This window comes from Notechis scutatus, chromosome 2 (genome assembly GCF_049901735.1).
Source record: "Notechis scutatus isolate UNSWTSFEM ecotype Mainland chromosome 2, rNotScu1.2, whole genome shotgun sequence".
Taxonomy (NCBI): Eukaryota; Metazoa; Chordata; class Lepidosauria; order Squamata; family Elapidae; genus Notechis; species Notechis scutatus.
In genome coordinates, this window is record NC_142010.1 from 226,128,140 (window position 1) to 226,142,145 (window position 14,006).

Here is a 14,006-nt window from a genome sequence, read left to right on the forward strand (position 1 = left end):
CATTCAAAAACAACAACAACCTCAACTACATAATTTGTACATATTCTATTTTATTGGTATTTTCTAGGAAACAGCTGCATCTTATATTTTATAAATGGGTTTCTTAATTATTTTATAGTAATATTTTGTCATTTGCAAGATGAGAAAAATAGTTTTAACAATTGTTAATATAAATGTAAATTGCATAATATACTAAAATCTATAGTAGAATCCATACATACTTTAAATCTGTTACATTTACCACTTTTTGAATAGTTAGAAAGCATATCTTAAACATGAACCTTTTCTTGTCTCTTCTATGTTTTTAGCTAAATATCACTATTCTAGGTCCTTTTCTGAATATTTTCTAGATAGCTGCATATGTATTGGAAGCAAAAGTAGAAATGACAGATGAATTGCTTTGCTTGATTTGCTGGCATTACCATTACAGTAGTCCTTATTTAGCAACCATTCAGAGTTATCGGAGTGATAAAAAGTAACTTTCTGATTAATGTTCACATTTACAACCTTTACAGATCTGTAAAGCAAAGGAAAGATGAAGTACAAACATAAGCACATTCAGTTTCACTTAGCAACTGCTTCATTTAGCAACCATTGCTAGTCTCGGTTGTAGTTCCCTAAACAAAGACTATCAGCATAGTTAGATTCACACATTTCTTTTTACATATAGTCTTCAACATACAACCATTCATTTGAACCATTCAAAGTTGCAACAGTACTGACAGTACTATTTCCACTATCTCTGTGGTCAGCTGATCAAAATTTGGTTGCTTGACAACCAGTTTGTATTTACAATGGTTGCAGCATCTCAGGGTCATATGCTTCCCATTTGTGACCTTCCCAGCCAGCTTCTAACATGGAAAGACAATGGAGGTAGACAAATTCATTTAACAACTATATGATAAAAAATGATGATAAAGTTGATTATGACTCAGTTATGCTGCTAATTGTGGTCATAAGTCAAGAGCCATATCTTATGTTTATGTGCCTATGTGTTATTTTTTTCTGTATTTTTAAAGAACACAAAGGATAAAACAGAAAATATCACAATCCACCTTTTCATCATATTGAAGTAATATGCATTTCAGATACTACCAAGATGTACATCTCATAATTGGAAGAAATTTCTGCTTATAGTGGCGTCCAAGATAGCGGCTAGATACACCTTGGCCTTATTGGGAAGACGATTTGAATTTGAGTTTTCTTCTCATGACAAAGTGACACTTTGTAGTAATTCTTATTTGATAATGGCTGCTACTGGCATTTTAAAAAATCATCTAAATCAGCTTCTAGATAACAATAATTTTAAAACTATCAAAACTCTACAAAATGAATATAATTTACATAGAAATGGCAGTTAAAACTCCACACTGCTCAGCCTTGATGTCCTTCTGACTTTAGAAACTGCAGAGATTTTAAAGTTATTGGAGATGGCCTTTATGGAACTCTAAGCCAATAATTGATTATTAACATAAATTAAATATTTCAGATATATATTTGAACAATATCCTGGAAATTTGGAATATCAATTTGGAGTATTTTATACAAACAAACAAAAGGCTCCCTGTTTTAAAGAATACAGATAGTCTTTGATTAACAATGGCAATTGTGACAGGGATTTCCATGACTAAAAATACTTTAATAAACAGCGATGTCCCATGAGTATGCCACTTAGCAATGGAAATTACAGTTCTGTATAGGAACTGTAGCAGTTTTTTTAGGTTCAAAAAGTTTCAAAGCAGTGGCATATACTAGAGGTTTCTAGATAAAAAGACCAAAATCCTCCTGAAATCTCTTGAGCATTGAGATAATATCCAATATAAAAGTATCAATTCTCTGAATCTGAAGCACAAAACCCAAGTACTTAAACAAGGTGGTTGTTCTATTTTGTGTTATTTGAGAGTTGAGTATACTTTTTTGAAGTCCCTCAGAAATTGCACACACATCATATTCTCAAGGTTTATTTATAATGAATGTTCCCTACAGAAGTGAACCTGTACTCCCACAGCGCTCTGAAGACTTTCCAGGCTAAGATAATATGAAACAGGATGTGCACAAAACAATATACAGATCCATTAGCCAGGAGGATGAAACTTCCCAAATGAAAACCACTTAAAGCCATAAAAACATAATCTGTAGAAGAGCAGACTCAATTTGATGGGAGCAGGAAAGAAGTGCCTTTTTGAGTAACTCTTTTCAGTAACAAGGAGTGCCTTTGATTAATGTTTCTAGTTTTTTGAAGTAACAGGCAAGAATATAAAATTCTGATTAAAAACTGGTCCAAACTGCCCAGAGACAAGAATTACCCAGAGTTGAACTTTAAGCATCTGAAAACTGAAACCTACTGAATGTAATTGGTCATTAGCAAGATCATGCTAATAATATGGGATGATATGAACTACATATAAAGTTACTGAGCAAGCACACTATATCACAGACTCGTGGTGGGGAACCTATGGCATGCGTGCTGGAAGTGGCACACAGAGCCATTACTGCCGGCACACGAGCCCTCGCCCAGAAAAGGTCTACTGCGCACACACCGCCCACCCACCAACTGATTGTCGGGTATCTGGCACACATGCGTGGCAGCATGGTGGCGCATGAGAGATATGCATGTCTGTGCAGCACACAGCAAATGGGGGCGTCGTGTACATGCACAGAAGCATGCAGCATGGTCGCATGGGTTACGCTTGCATGTGCAAAAGCACACAGTGAGGTCGTATGGGTCATATACGCATATGCAGGGGGCATGGGGAGGCGCACGCATTGCCTTCTGGGTGATGGCACGTGAGCATGAGCGCACAAGTGCGCACGCAATTATCAGCACAGGAGCCCAAAAAGGTTAACCACCATTGTCACAGACGAATTAAATTATGCTGACCAATGGTAGAACACATTCCAAACCCAATATATATGAACAATATATAGTGATTTTTCCCTTTGAAGAAGCCTCTCATCTTGCATCCAGCGGGGATTTCTTTTACTTATACATACATAAATAGATATTAATATACCTTTCCATCTCAAATCCTATTTTGGCAAAGCCACACCAGGCTAATGACCTTTAACAAATTTTCTTAGAAAATTTTCTTTGCAGCCTCCATAGTTAGATTACCAGATCTCCAGTCAAATGGCAAAGTCATGTCTTCAGAATCTTGGGAAGGCCAGCAGGTTTGGGACCAATCTGACTTCAGGGTGAATGATATTCCAAAGAGCAGGTGCAATGGCTGAAGACTTCTCCTGGGTCCTGTCATATGATATTCCTTTGTGGATAGGACCCACATGCCCTTCCAGAAGGGACGTGATTGGAGAGGGGCAGTCCCTCATAACCCAGCTCATGACATGTAGGGCTTTGCAGATCATTACCAGCATCTTGAATTGAACCTGGAAGCAAACTGATAACCAAAGTAGCTTGCAGAATAGAGGTGTCATGTGTGCTGATATACAGGCACATATAAATGCCCATGCCACTAATAGTTTGTACCAGCTGAAGCTTCTTGATGTTCTTCAAGGGCAGAAGTGTAATCCATGTGAGAGGTGACCAGGGACTTAGTTACTGAGCGTAGGGCTTCCAGATCTAGAAATGGATGCAACTGGTGCACAATTTGAAGTCATGCAAAGGGCAAAGACTATCTAGTCACAACTGCCATCTGCTCATAAAGTCCAGAAGACTCTAGATTGTGCAGCTCACACCATGCCTTCAAAGGACTTCACCCCTCAGTCAAGCAGATGTTAAGCAGGAATGGAGAAAGAACTTGTGGCTCCACACAATCTGAAGTTTCATCTCCGAACTCAGCATTTTTCATTCCTAGTTCTTTCTGGACTCGCCAACAATCACAGAGTCCACTTGCCAGCTTCACTTTACGCTGTGTTCTGATTTGCAAGTATGACTAGTCAATAAGCCACGGCTAGGCAAACTAGGATTTGTTTCAGCTAAGTCTATCAGATCTCGGCTGCAAAAAAGCGGCTGACCGCCAGACGGCAGTAAGAAAAATAAAAAAAAACCCAGGTCTTTCTTTGCCATTTCACTGCCGCCTAGCGGTTGACCGTGTTTCTGCAGTCTAGATTCCCCAAGATTTTGCACGCCGCGTAAACTCAGCCAAAAGGAAAGTACTTCCGATCCCTGATGCATCAGTTCTAGCCAGCTGTCAGTCACTTTTTTTCTGGGGTACCGAATTTAATGATGGGGGGGGTGTCTCAGAAAACACGCATAACCTTCAAACACTACTCAGCCCTCGCCCCCCAGAGCAGGATTCTGCGCGGGAAGACCCGCGGGGGACGCTGAGCATTTTTAAGCCGCATCCCCGCACTTTCCAATTGAGGGGGGAGGGAGGGGAAAGCGCGAACTCTCCGGCTTGTGCTCCGTTCGCGTCACCGGAACCGGAACCGGGGTTCGACATTTTTGGGGGAGGGAAGGAACGGAAAAGGCGGGATAAGCCAAAGCCAAACAGTAACGAGGAGAAGCGGCGGTGCGTCTCTCGGTAACAGTTTTTGCCCCGCCCCCTTTCCCGGAACTGCAGGTACGTGTAGCCGCTGCGCTTTGCTTTTTGCGTACGCCGACGGCAGGCAGGGCCCTTTAACCCCTCCGATCGGGCGATGTCAAGCTCTCTCGACCCACCCGCACCCCCTCCTCAGGTGTGCGGGTTGAGCGTGAGGAGGGACGGGCGGCGCAGGAGAAGGAACCTTCCCTCCACTTCTGCTCTGCGTCCTTGGCCTTAAAACGTGCCAGGGAAGCGGAGGGCTCCGCGGAGAATTTCGCTTTCCCTCCCTTTCGTCTCCTCTGCCGGCGCTATCGACGGGCGCGGCGATGGTTACCTGCCGAGGAGAGGAGGAGAAAGCCCCTGGGGCGGGGGCGTCCCCGTGTCCCTTTTTTTGGGGGGGGGGGAGGTGTCGCCTGTCACAAACGGGAAGTACAAGCGGGCGTATCCTCGAGAATCGCAGGAATTTGCTTGTCCTTCCCACTCTAGTGGCGCGCGTTTTCGAGATGCTTTTTCTGGGTCTCTTGAGAGATCGAACCTGGCCTCCCAGGAGTGTCCCAAAATCAGGCCCTTAAGAGATGACTCGGCTTGAACGAAAGAAAGGAAAAGGAAAAAGAAAAGAAAAAAGCTGCGTACCTGGATTGGGGTGTCTGATCAGTTTTGTTGTACTCAACACGGGCAGGCGTTTGTGTTTGAGCCCGAACTGGAGGTTTTAAAAGTGCCAGAATGACAACGATCCGGATTTCCCCGCAGAATAATAACAGATTTAACAGATAATCAGAGTTAGAAGGGACCTTGTAGGTCATCTAGTCCAACCCCCCGCCCAAGCGGGAGACCCTACACCATTTCTGACAGATGGCAGTCCAATCTCTTCTTGAAAGTCTCAAGTGATGGCGCTCCCACAACTTCCAAGGGCAAGCTGTTCCATTGGTTGATTGCTCTGTCAGAAAGTTTCTCCTTATTTCCAGGTGAAATCTCTCCTTGTTCAGTTTCCATCCATTATTCCTTGTCTGGCCTACAGGCGCTTTAGAAAATAGCTTGACCCCTTCCTCCCTGTGGCAGCCCCTCAAATATCGGAAGACTGCTATCATGTTTCCCCTGGTCCTTCTCTTCACTAGACTAGCCAGGCCCAGTTCCTGTAACCATTCTTCATATGTTTTAGTCTCCAGTCCCCTCATCATCCTAGTTCTTCTTCTCTGTACTTTTTCTAGAGTCTCAACATCTTTTTTATAATGTGGTGAACAAAACTGGATGCAGTACTCTCGGTGTGGTCTTACTAAGGCTTTATAGAGTGGTATTAGTACCTCCCTTGATCTTGATTGTATCCCTCTGTTAATACAACTTAGGCTTGCATTAGCTTTTTTGGCTGCTGCTGCACACTGCATATAACAATAGCACCTTGTGTTCAGTCACTAACAAGGTTCACTCATGGGTTTTTTTTTAGTAGATTCCCCAGAGTTCCTCACTGAGAGGTCATATTCGCCAACGTATATTAATGGTGGTGTAATAAAGTGTTCTGTTCCTAATGCAACTTGCAAAATAGTAATTAAAAGTAGGGTAATGATCTTCTGCACTAATATCAATGCAGTTGCTATGGAAACCAGTTGTGATTCTGCAGGATTCTATCTGAGATCTGTTTACCATTATTTACTTAATCTAATTGTTGGGATTCACAAAAAATGCAGTCTGGTTGACTGACCGTATTCTAAAAGTAGATTGTGAAAACTGAACTAGAATGTCCACCTTGTAAAAAAAAACACTATAGCTCTTCTTGAACAGTGAAACATAGGGTTGGGTGCATCATTGATAACTATTGGATTATGCTTTTTTTCTTCAATATGACAATAGAGAACAAAGAACAGTCCATTCTATAATGTCACATGATCATTTTACCTAGTGCATTCTTCTCCAGCCTGGCATCCTTCAAAGTTATTGGACTGTATTCTTGTGAACCCAGACATTACTTTCAGCATCTGTGGTGATAACAGATCACAGATTCACTTTAGAACCATATTATTAACTTAACAACTGCAGTGATTCATTTAATAGCTGTGTCAAGAAAGGTTATAAAATGGGGCAAAATTTACTTAATAACTGTTGCTTAACAACAAAAATGTTGGGCTCATAAGTCGAAGACTACCTGTATATGTGTTGTTGTAACAAGAGGACACAACAATGTAACAGTGTAAAATATATAAAAATAAATAAAAGCGTAAAATGTAACAAAGCAAAATAAGGAAACAAAATGCTGATGTATAAATGTTAATGCCTTTTCCCATGAAGCATTGGTAATATTAATTAGATATTGGGGAGAAGCTTTTATGATTTTTTTTATAGTACAGTAATAGTGTCACGATGAAAGTTAACATAACTATTCTGCAGTTTCATCTTTATTGCTAACTCTTTCAAGAAGCCCATCTGATGTTCTATCTGTTCCACGGTTCCCAGAGAAACTAGGGAAAAGTCTGTTACACTGATTCCCAGTGTTATAATGGGAAAAAATAAAACTTTGCAAGGTGCAGTTCGTGCAGTCTTTCTATTTTCTTATAATGCCACAAAGTACAAGGTGTAATAGAAAGTAACCCTACATAGATCTACATATAAATAGCAGGGTGCATCTTTATTGATATTTCAATGCCAAGTTTCTTGCAAAGATTTTGACTCTTCTTATGGTGACATATCTATTCAATATTAAATCATGAAATTGTGTGCATCTTTTTAAAGGTAGTCCTTCGGTTATCACAACAATTGGGACCTAGATTATTACTAAGTAATGTGTTTGTGAAGTGCAATGTCGTATGTCCACATTGCTTAGCGATAGCAATCCCACCAGTCCCAGTTACCATCATAATGTTAGGACTACGGGGTTGTTAAGAAGCAAGAGGTATAATGGTCTTTGGGAATGACCTTGGGAGATGGAGCAAAGAATGCTGCCTAGGAACAGTCAGATAAGAGGCAGCATAGCCCACAACTGCATAATGGGCAGAGCAAGATTTTCTCAGGCTATAAAGGTGATGGTGGGAGAATTGTACTTTCAGACTTGCAAGATTCTATTAATGTAGCTTTAGAATAAAGTAGAATTAGCTTCTGTTTCTGTTTCCTGCCTGGTTTACCTTGTGAGGTTGCTAGTAGGAGTCCTAGGTTAGGAATGCAGTGTGCGGGCTCCTACAGGTGATGCTACATGTAGGTGGGCTAGTGAGGACTTCAGATGGGTACTACAGGGTGAAACTAGGCCAGCAAGGACTGTAGGTGGGTGCTGAGGTGCTGGCAAGTTCTGTGGGTGGGTAGGTGCTGTTCTCAAAGAGTATCGTTATCTAATTTGTTCTTTTAATCTTCATCCTTCCTGTTGATAGTTTTCTATTAGTATGAATGCATGTTGAATTTGGGGGAGGAAGAAGATAATCTTGATGTACCAGGAAAAGATATTTGACAATAAGCACTGCAGATCCGTGGACTTAAAAGTGATTGAGAATCAAGCAGATTTAATCTGATATATCAGCAAAAGAGACTACAGAGACAGGCAAATTACAATGATGAATATTTTTTTAAGTAGTAAGTTGTAGACTGTAAAAATAATAAATTATTTACGTGAGAAATATGGGAAGTTTTTTATCAGGGCAACCTGGACTACCCAATTATGGGACGGAGCATGCTGCTCCGCTTTAAATTCACAAAAATATGAAAAGTGAGTTTGCAAAACTTGAAGCTGTTGTCATCCCAATCATAATAGACCCTCAAGCTCTAAATACTAGATTACAGATTAATAATTATTTCTGTGTTACTTCTAGTATATTATATGACCATCTTATTTGATTAAGAGGTTCTTTAAAAATTAATTATATGCTTAAGAAATGAAGACAGATGACCAAAGACAGAGAATTTTGGGGAATGGGATAAAAATTCATGCTGACTGTTACTGATTTAGTTGAAAAAACTGCCAAAAGTTTTGGCAAAGATGGAGAGCAAAGGCAACTAAGTATATCTGCAAATCAAATTTGGAATGGAAAAGAAAGTGCAAAATCCCTTAAATTAAGAATTATTGTTAGGGAGGATATCTAGAATTATATCCTATGAGATACGTTTTATGACAAATGTTGAAAAGAAGAACGGAGAATGAAGAGGGAAGAGGGAAGGGAAAAGAAGGAAGGGAAAGGCAGGCAGGCAGGCAGGAGATTGTAATGAGAGGGAGGGTGTGAGGGAAGTCCTGTCTTACTACTTGGCTACCAGCAGACTTTCTGGAGTCATATTATTTATTTGTTTATTGACCAACACTTCCATTCTAGCACCTTTTTTCAGATTATAATGATTTAAAAAAACTTTGATTTCTGTAATGATTTTTTCTAGTCAGGATATTTTGGGAAAATAAACTTAGCATTCCAATTTATTATTATTTTTCAGCTTATCACCTCCAGATTGATGCATGTTTTCATCATTGCCTTAAGCTTGCTGAGAGTTTGGATAAATATGGCGCAACTCCAACAAGGAGGTCCTGATGAGAAAGAGAAGACTACAGCATTAAAGGGTACAAATTAATTTGGAACTTCTCCATAGGCACTCCGTAGACTGTGTTCTGATGAACTATAATTTTGTGGTTAGTAAAACAGGTGAGCAAGTACAAATGATACAACCCACATTTCTTGGCTGCAATAAATCTCTTACATATATCCATAATCCAGAATTTTTTGTTCTTTGCTTCCAAAAAAGATATATCAGCATGCAACAGGATTGCTGTTAGCTATGATAGACATGCCAATTGGATCTCGTTGATGGCAAAAATCTTATTATGGAAAGAAAAATGCTACAACTTATGCATATTAGTCAACACACAGAAGGAACAAAGTAGTGTGCGGCAAGAGCTTTAAAGAGTAAACAAACAGACCTTAATTGTTTGCAAAAGTTGATGAATTAATGTATTATAATAATTTCAAAATTATTTCAGTGGAAGGACATACAAAATTCCACCATGGCAGCCTGGTTGAATTAGATTTCTGTGTGTGTGTCTGTGTGTGTGTACTGGGAGGAATTGTTGCTTATTTGGTTCACTTTTAGATTTCTTTATTTTTTAATCTGATACAGTTTTGAATCCCTGCTGAACTCTCTTCAACATGCCTGTTTTTCTTACTCTGAACATAAAATGGGATACTATATCCCATTTTATATGCTGTTTTTAGACTTCAGAAATAGAATACCATATAAACGGTCAACCTGTGTATACTATCCTGAATTATGTAGAAAACTGACAGAACACAAATATAATCAATATGCTTCTTGGAGGCAATATTCACCTGATAGCTTCAGACATTTTCACTCTGTAGGAGGCAGGGCAATTGAATTTCCTCACTCTTATAGTGCTGTCTTCTGCACTTTCCCTCAGTCAATTTAGGTGCAAGTTCTGGCTCATGTATTATTGTTATTATTGCAATGGATTTGCCTGATTACTGCTTATCTATGTTTTTTTCAGAAAGAGAATATGTATGTATGTATGTATGTATGTATGCATGCATGCATTCATGTATGTATAAAATTGAAGTTAGGTGGTAAATATTTACATAGATTTGTTTGAATACCGTTCTAAGGATAATTCAAATATACTTAGTGGTTTACCCATTTAGGAAAACACATTTCTCATCTCCAAAATTACTGTGGGTGACTTGCAAATTAAAAAGATAAGCATCACAATATAGTTTTTGAAGGAGAGTATTCTCCTTCTCCTAATGGCCATAGAAGAAAATCTGTGATTCTTTTCCTGGTCAGTAGGTGTTAAGTTGGGATAAAATTAGTCTGTAAACACATACTGTACTTAAAGATGTGTGTATGTAAAGAAAAGTAATGTATCTTAAAGCAGTTCAAATTTAAATTTTCAGGGTAAAAGAAAGCTCTTCTGAGATCATTTGGAAAATAATAAAAATACAAAAGTTAAAGATTTTTGCCCTGGCTCCTGCAAACCTAGCAGTTCAAAAGTATACAAATGCAAGTAGATAAATAAGTACCACTTCGTTGGGAAGATAATGTTTCATCATGTGGCCAGCATCTAGTCATGCTGGCTACATGACCATAGAAGGGTCTTTGGACAATGCTGGCTTCCTCAGCTAAGAAACGGATATGAGCACTGCCCCCTAGAGTTGGATATGACTAGACAAGGGAAACCTTTTTCTTTACCTTTAATGTTGAAGTATCTTTTGTTGCTGTTATTAGTCGTAGATTCATCAGGTCAGAAGGGATTTTGGAAGTATTCTAGTCCAGCCTTCTGCCAAAATAGGACGCCTCAAACATTCTAGTCAAATCATTGTTTAACCTTTGTTTGACAATCTCCAGTTAGGGAGCACCAACAGCTTCAGGTGTCTGGTTATTATGTTGCTTTAGAGCTCTCACAATCAACAAATCCCTTAGCTCTCTGTAAAGCTACCATAACTTGTTTTTTGTATACGGAGAATAAATCCAAACTCCCTTCCCTGTGATAGCATTTAAAGAATTGGAAAACTGATATCATGTTTTCCCTTACCCTTCTTTGCTATTAGTTATTTTAATCCTTCTTCATAGAATTTATCTTCCAAGAACTTCACATTCAAGAGCACACTTCGTTGCTCTTCACTGTTGATTCAGCCCAAGACTGCACTTGCTCCTTGGACAGATACAGCACAGTGCTAACTCCTCCTTAACCTGTTGAAACCCTCTTAACAAGTACTATTGAGAAGCCAGGTGATGTCTGTTCTATATTTATACTTTTTAAAAATCTAGTTGAATGCAAAACTTCACATTTATCACGATTGGATAGGATTTTGTTGAATAGGATACATTATTCAAGTCTATCAAGACCTTTTTGAACCCTGAGTGTGAGGTGTTCTCTGCAGATTTGCTGAGTATCCCTCCTATTTTTTATTCTAAGTCATAAAAATGTTGAAGAGCAGTGAGCCTAAGATGAAATCTTTCCATGTACGTATAAATCCATTAAGGAGCATGTATTATGCATGATTGTTTAACCAACGGTGAATCCACCTGGTAATAGGACCATTATTCCATTTTATTAAGAGGCTGTGGCCTAATCCTATCTCAACCCTTACTGAAGTTGTGAAGCTTAGGTGTATTACATCCATAGTAGTTTCTTGGTTTACTAATCTCATTACACTAATCCAAAGAGATTATTTATTTTTAAAATTTCTGAACAGCCCAGAGTTCTTTGACAGGTCCTGCAACATATCTTCCCAGCCTCACCATTTGAGATGGCTAATGTAATGGAACAAAGACAGCTTTATAGATAGCTGGCTCCATGTCATGTAGAGCTTTATAAGTCACAACCTTTGAATTGGATCCAGAAGCAAACTGGCATCCAATACAACTCATAGAGTAGAAGTGTTACGAGAGAGGGAAAGAGAGAGAGAAAGAGAGCGAAAGAGAGAAGAAACAGACAAGAAAGTAAATAAAGAAAAAGGGAAAGAGAAAGGAAGAAAAAGGAAGAAAAGGGATAGACAAAGGGGGTGGGAAAGAAGGGAACAGAAAGAAAGAGAGAGAGAAGAGAGAGAGGGAATGAGAGAGAAAAGAAAGAGGGAGGGAGGAAAAAGTGAATGGGATATGGAGGGAGGGAGGGAGAGAAAGGGAAAGGAAGGAAGGAAAGAGAAGAAAGAAAGGGAGGGAGGGAGGGAGGGAGGAGAAAGTGAATGGGATATAGAGGGAAGGAGGGTGAGAGAAAGAGGAAAAGAGAGAGAAGAAGAAGAGGAAAAGAAAAGAGAAAAGGGAAAGATAAAGGGGGAGAGAAAGGAAGAAAAAGGATAGACAAAGAAAGAGGGGAGATGGAAGGAAGGGACAGAAAGAAAGAGAAAGAAAGAAAAAAAGAAGGAAGAGAGAGGGAGGGAGGGAGGGAGGGAGGATAAAGTAAATGAGATATCTAGTCCAATCACCTGCTCCAGCAGGGTTAGAAGGGTGTGTGTGTGTGTGTGTGTGTGTGTGCATGGCTGTCAAAACTCCCAAAACAGGTCAAGTAGCACTGGGGAGGTCAGACATAAATTAGAACACTTGCTAAGCAACCAGCCATTAAGTGAGGACCACTTATATTTGGTTTGCCAGTCACATGGCCACCTGGCCACGCCCACCTAGTCTCATGACCACCAAACCACGCCCACCCAGTCATGACTACCAAGCCATGCCCAGAAATTGGGCTATGCCCACAGAATCAGTTGTTAAGACATTTGAATCCCACCTCTGGGTGGGGGGCACTGAGGATGAGTTTGTAGCACCAAGGGGGGCGGTGGACTGAAAAAGTTTGGGAACCACTGTGTTACATGATCCTTCTTAGGGTGCCTAAAATTGCCTGTGTGGCCACATTTTCACATTCACATAGATGTTCAAAAGGAGTAGAGCACACAGAACCCTGTGGGACCAAGAACTGGATATCCCTATTAACACTGATTGAGGCCAACCTCAGAGGAAGGAGGTAAACCAGCATATCACTGTGCCACCCACGCCCAACTCCCTAAGTCAACCCAAAGAAATATCATGGTTGATGGTAATGAATGAAGATCATGGATGGATGCGCTAAATCCGTCCTCTCCTGCCAGAGATTATCAATGAGTGAGACCATTGCTGTTTCAGTTCCATATCTGGCCTGAAACCTGACTGATAAAGGGCATAAATAATCTATTTCTTACAGGATTTTCTGGAGTTGCAATGTCAGCATCTTCTCCACCACCTTCCCCAAAAATGGGAGGTAGGTGAGTAGACAAAAATTATCCAGAATGATAGGATTCAGCAATGGCTTCTTGAGCGGGGGCACAACAACACTTTTTAAAAGGAGCAGGAAAACTCCGTCCAACAAGGATTAATTCACCAACACTTGGACATCCATAGGACACCTCCTGGGTGGCCTTAACCAGATAGGAGTAGTATGGATCTAATGGACAGGTAGTGCTGTTTACATTCTGGAGGACCTGTCCACTTCCTCAGATCAACAGAAGCAAACCGTTCCCAGATAACTAGGTAAATCTGCTCCCTGGGCAGTACTTGTACCATGCTTCATATACAACTGGGAATGAATAAGAGAGATTTTATCCTCCAGATGTATGGAAAATTCTTCCACATAGCCCTGCAGATGGGCCTCTGGGCTTCTTTTCCTGAGAATTGTCCAGGTAAACCCTAAATAGGGCCACTGAGTGGCATTCTGTGGATTACCATGGAGAAGTATTGTGATACGTTGAACATGACCTATTATTAACCAAACCAAGCTGGCTTCTAATAAATATGTTGTTGTTTTCAAGTACTTGCAATATTTTCTTGATTTTTTTTCTCAATTATGGATGTCAGGCTGATTGGTCTGTAATTTCCTGGGTCCACTTTTTTCTCTCTTTAAAAGATTGCAATAATGTTAGTTTTTATCCAGTTCTATGCTATTTCTGCTGTACTCTAGAGTTCTCAATGATTAGTGCCAGTGGTTTTAAGATTATTTCAGGCACATTCTTTAGCACCCTGTGATCCATTACATCCAGCTCCAGCAAGTTGAATGTATTCAAAGCACTTGGATGTTTTGTGTTCCTTGTC

The 14,006-nt window shown here is 39.9% G+C and overlaps 1 protein-coding gene across 14 annotated transcripts in view; it reads left to right on the top strand.

Annotated features, from left to right (window-relative positions):
* Nucleotides 1-4,414: 4,414 nt before the first annotated feature.
* Nucleotides 4,415-14,006, top strand: part of ARB2A (ARB2 cotranscriptional regulator A) — a 219,307-nt gene continuing 209,715 nt past the window's right edge. For 6 of the 14 annotated variants that reach the window (XM_087958174.1, XM_087958185.1, XM_087958177.1 and 3 more), the window contains exons 1-2: nt 4,424-4,520; nt 8,891-9,000. In XM_087958174.1, the coding sequence (XP_087814300.1) occupies nt 8,895-9,000 (106 nt within the window). In that variant the 5' untranslated portion in view covers nt 4,424-4,520; nt 8,891-8,894. Of the gene's footprint in view, nt 4,636-8,876; nt 9,083-11,018; nt 11,178-14,006 lie in introns of those variants that run through there. The other 8 variants (XM_026672399.2, XM_087958187.1, XM_087958181.1 and 5 more) reach the window with 5 other exon arrangements.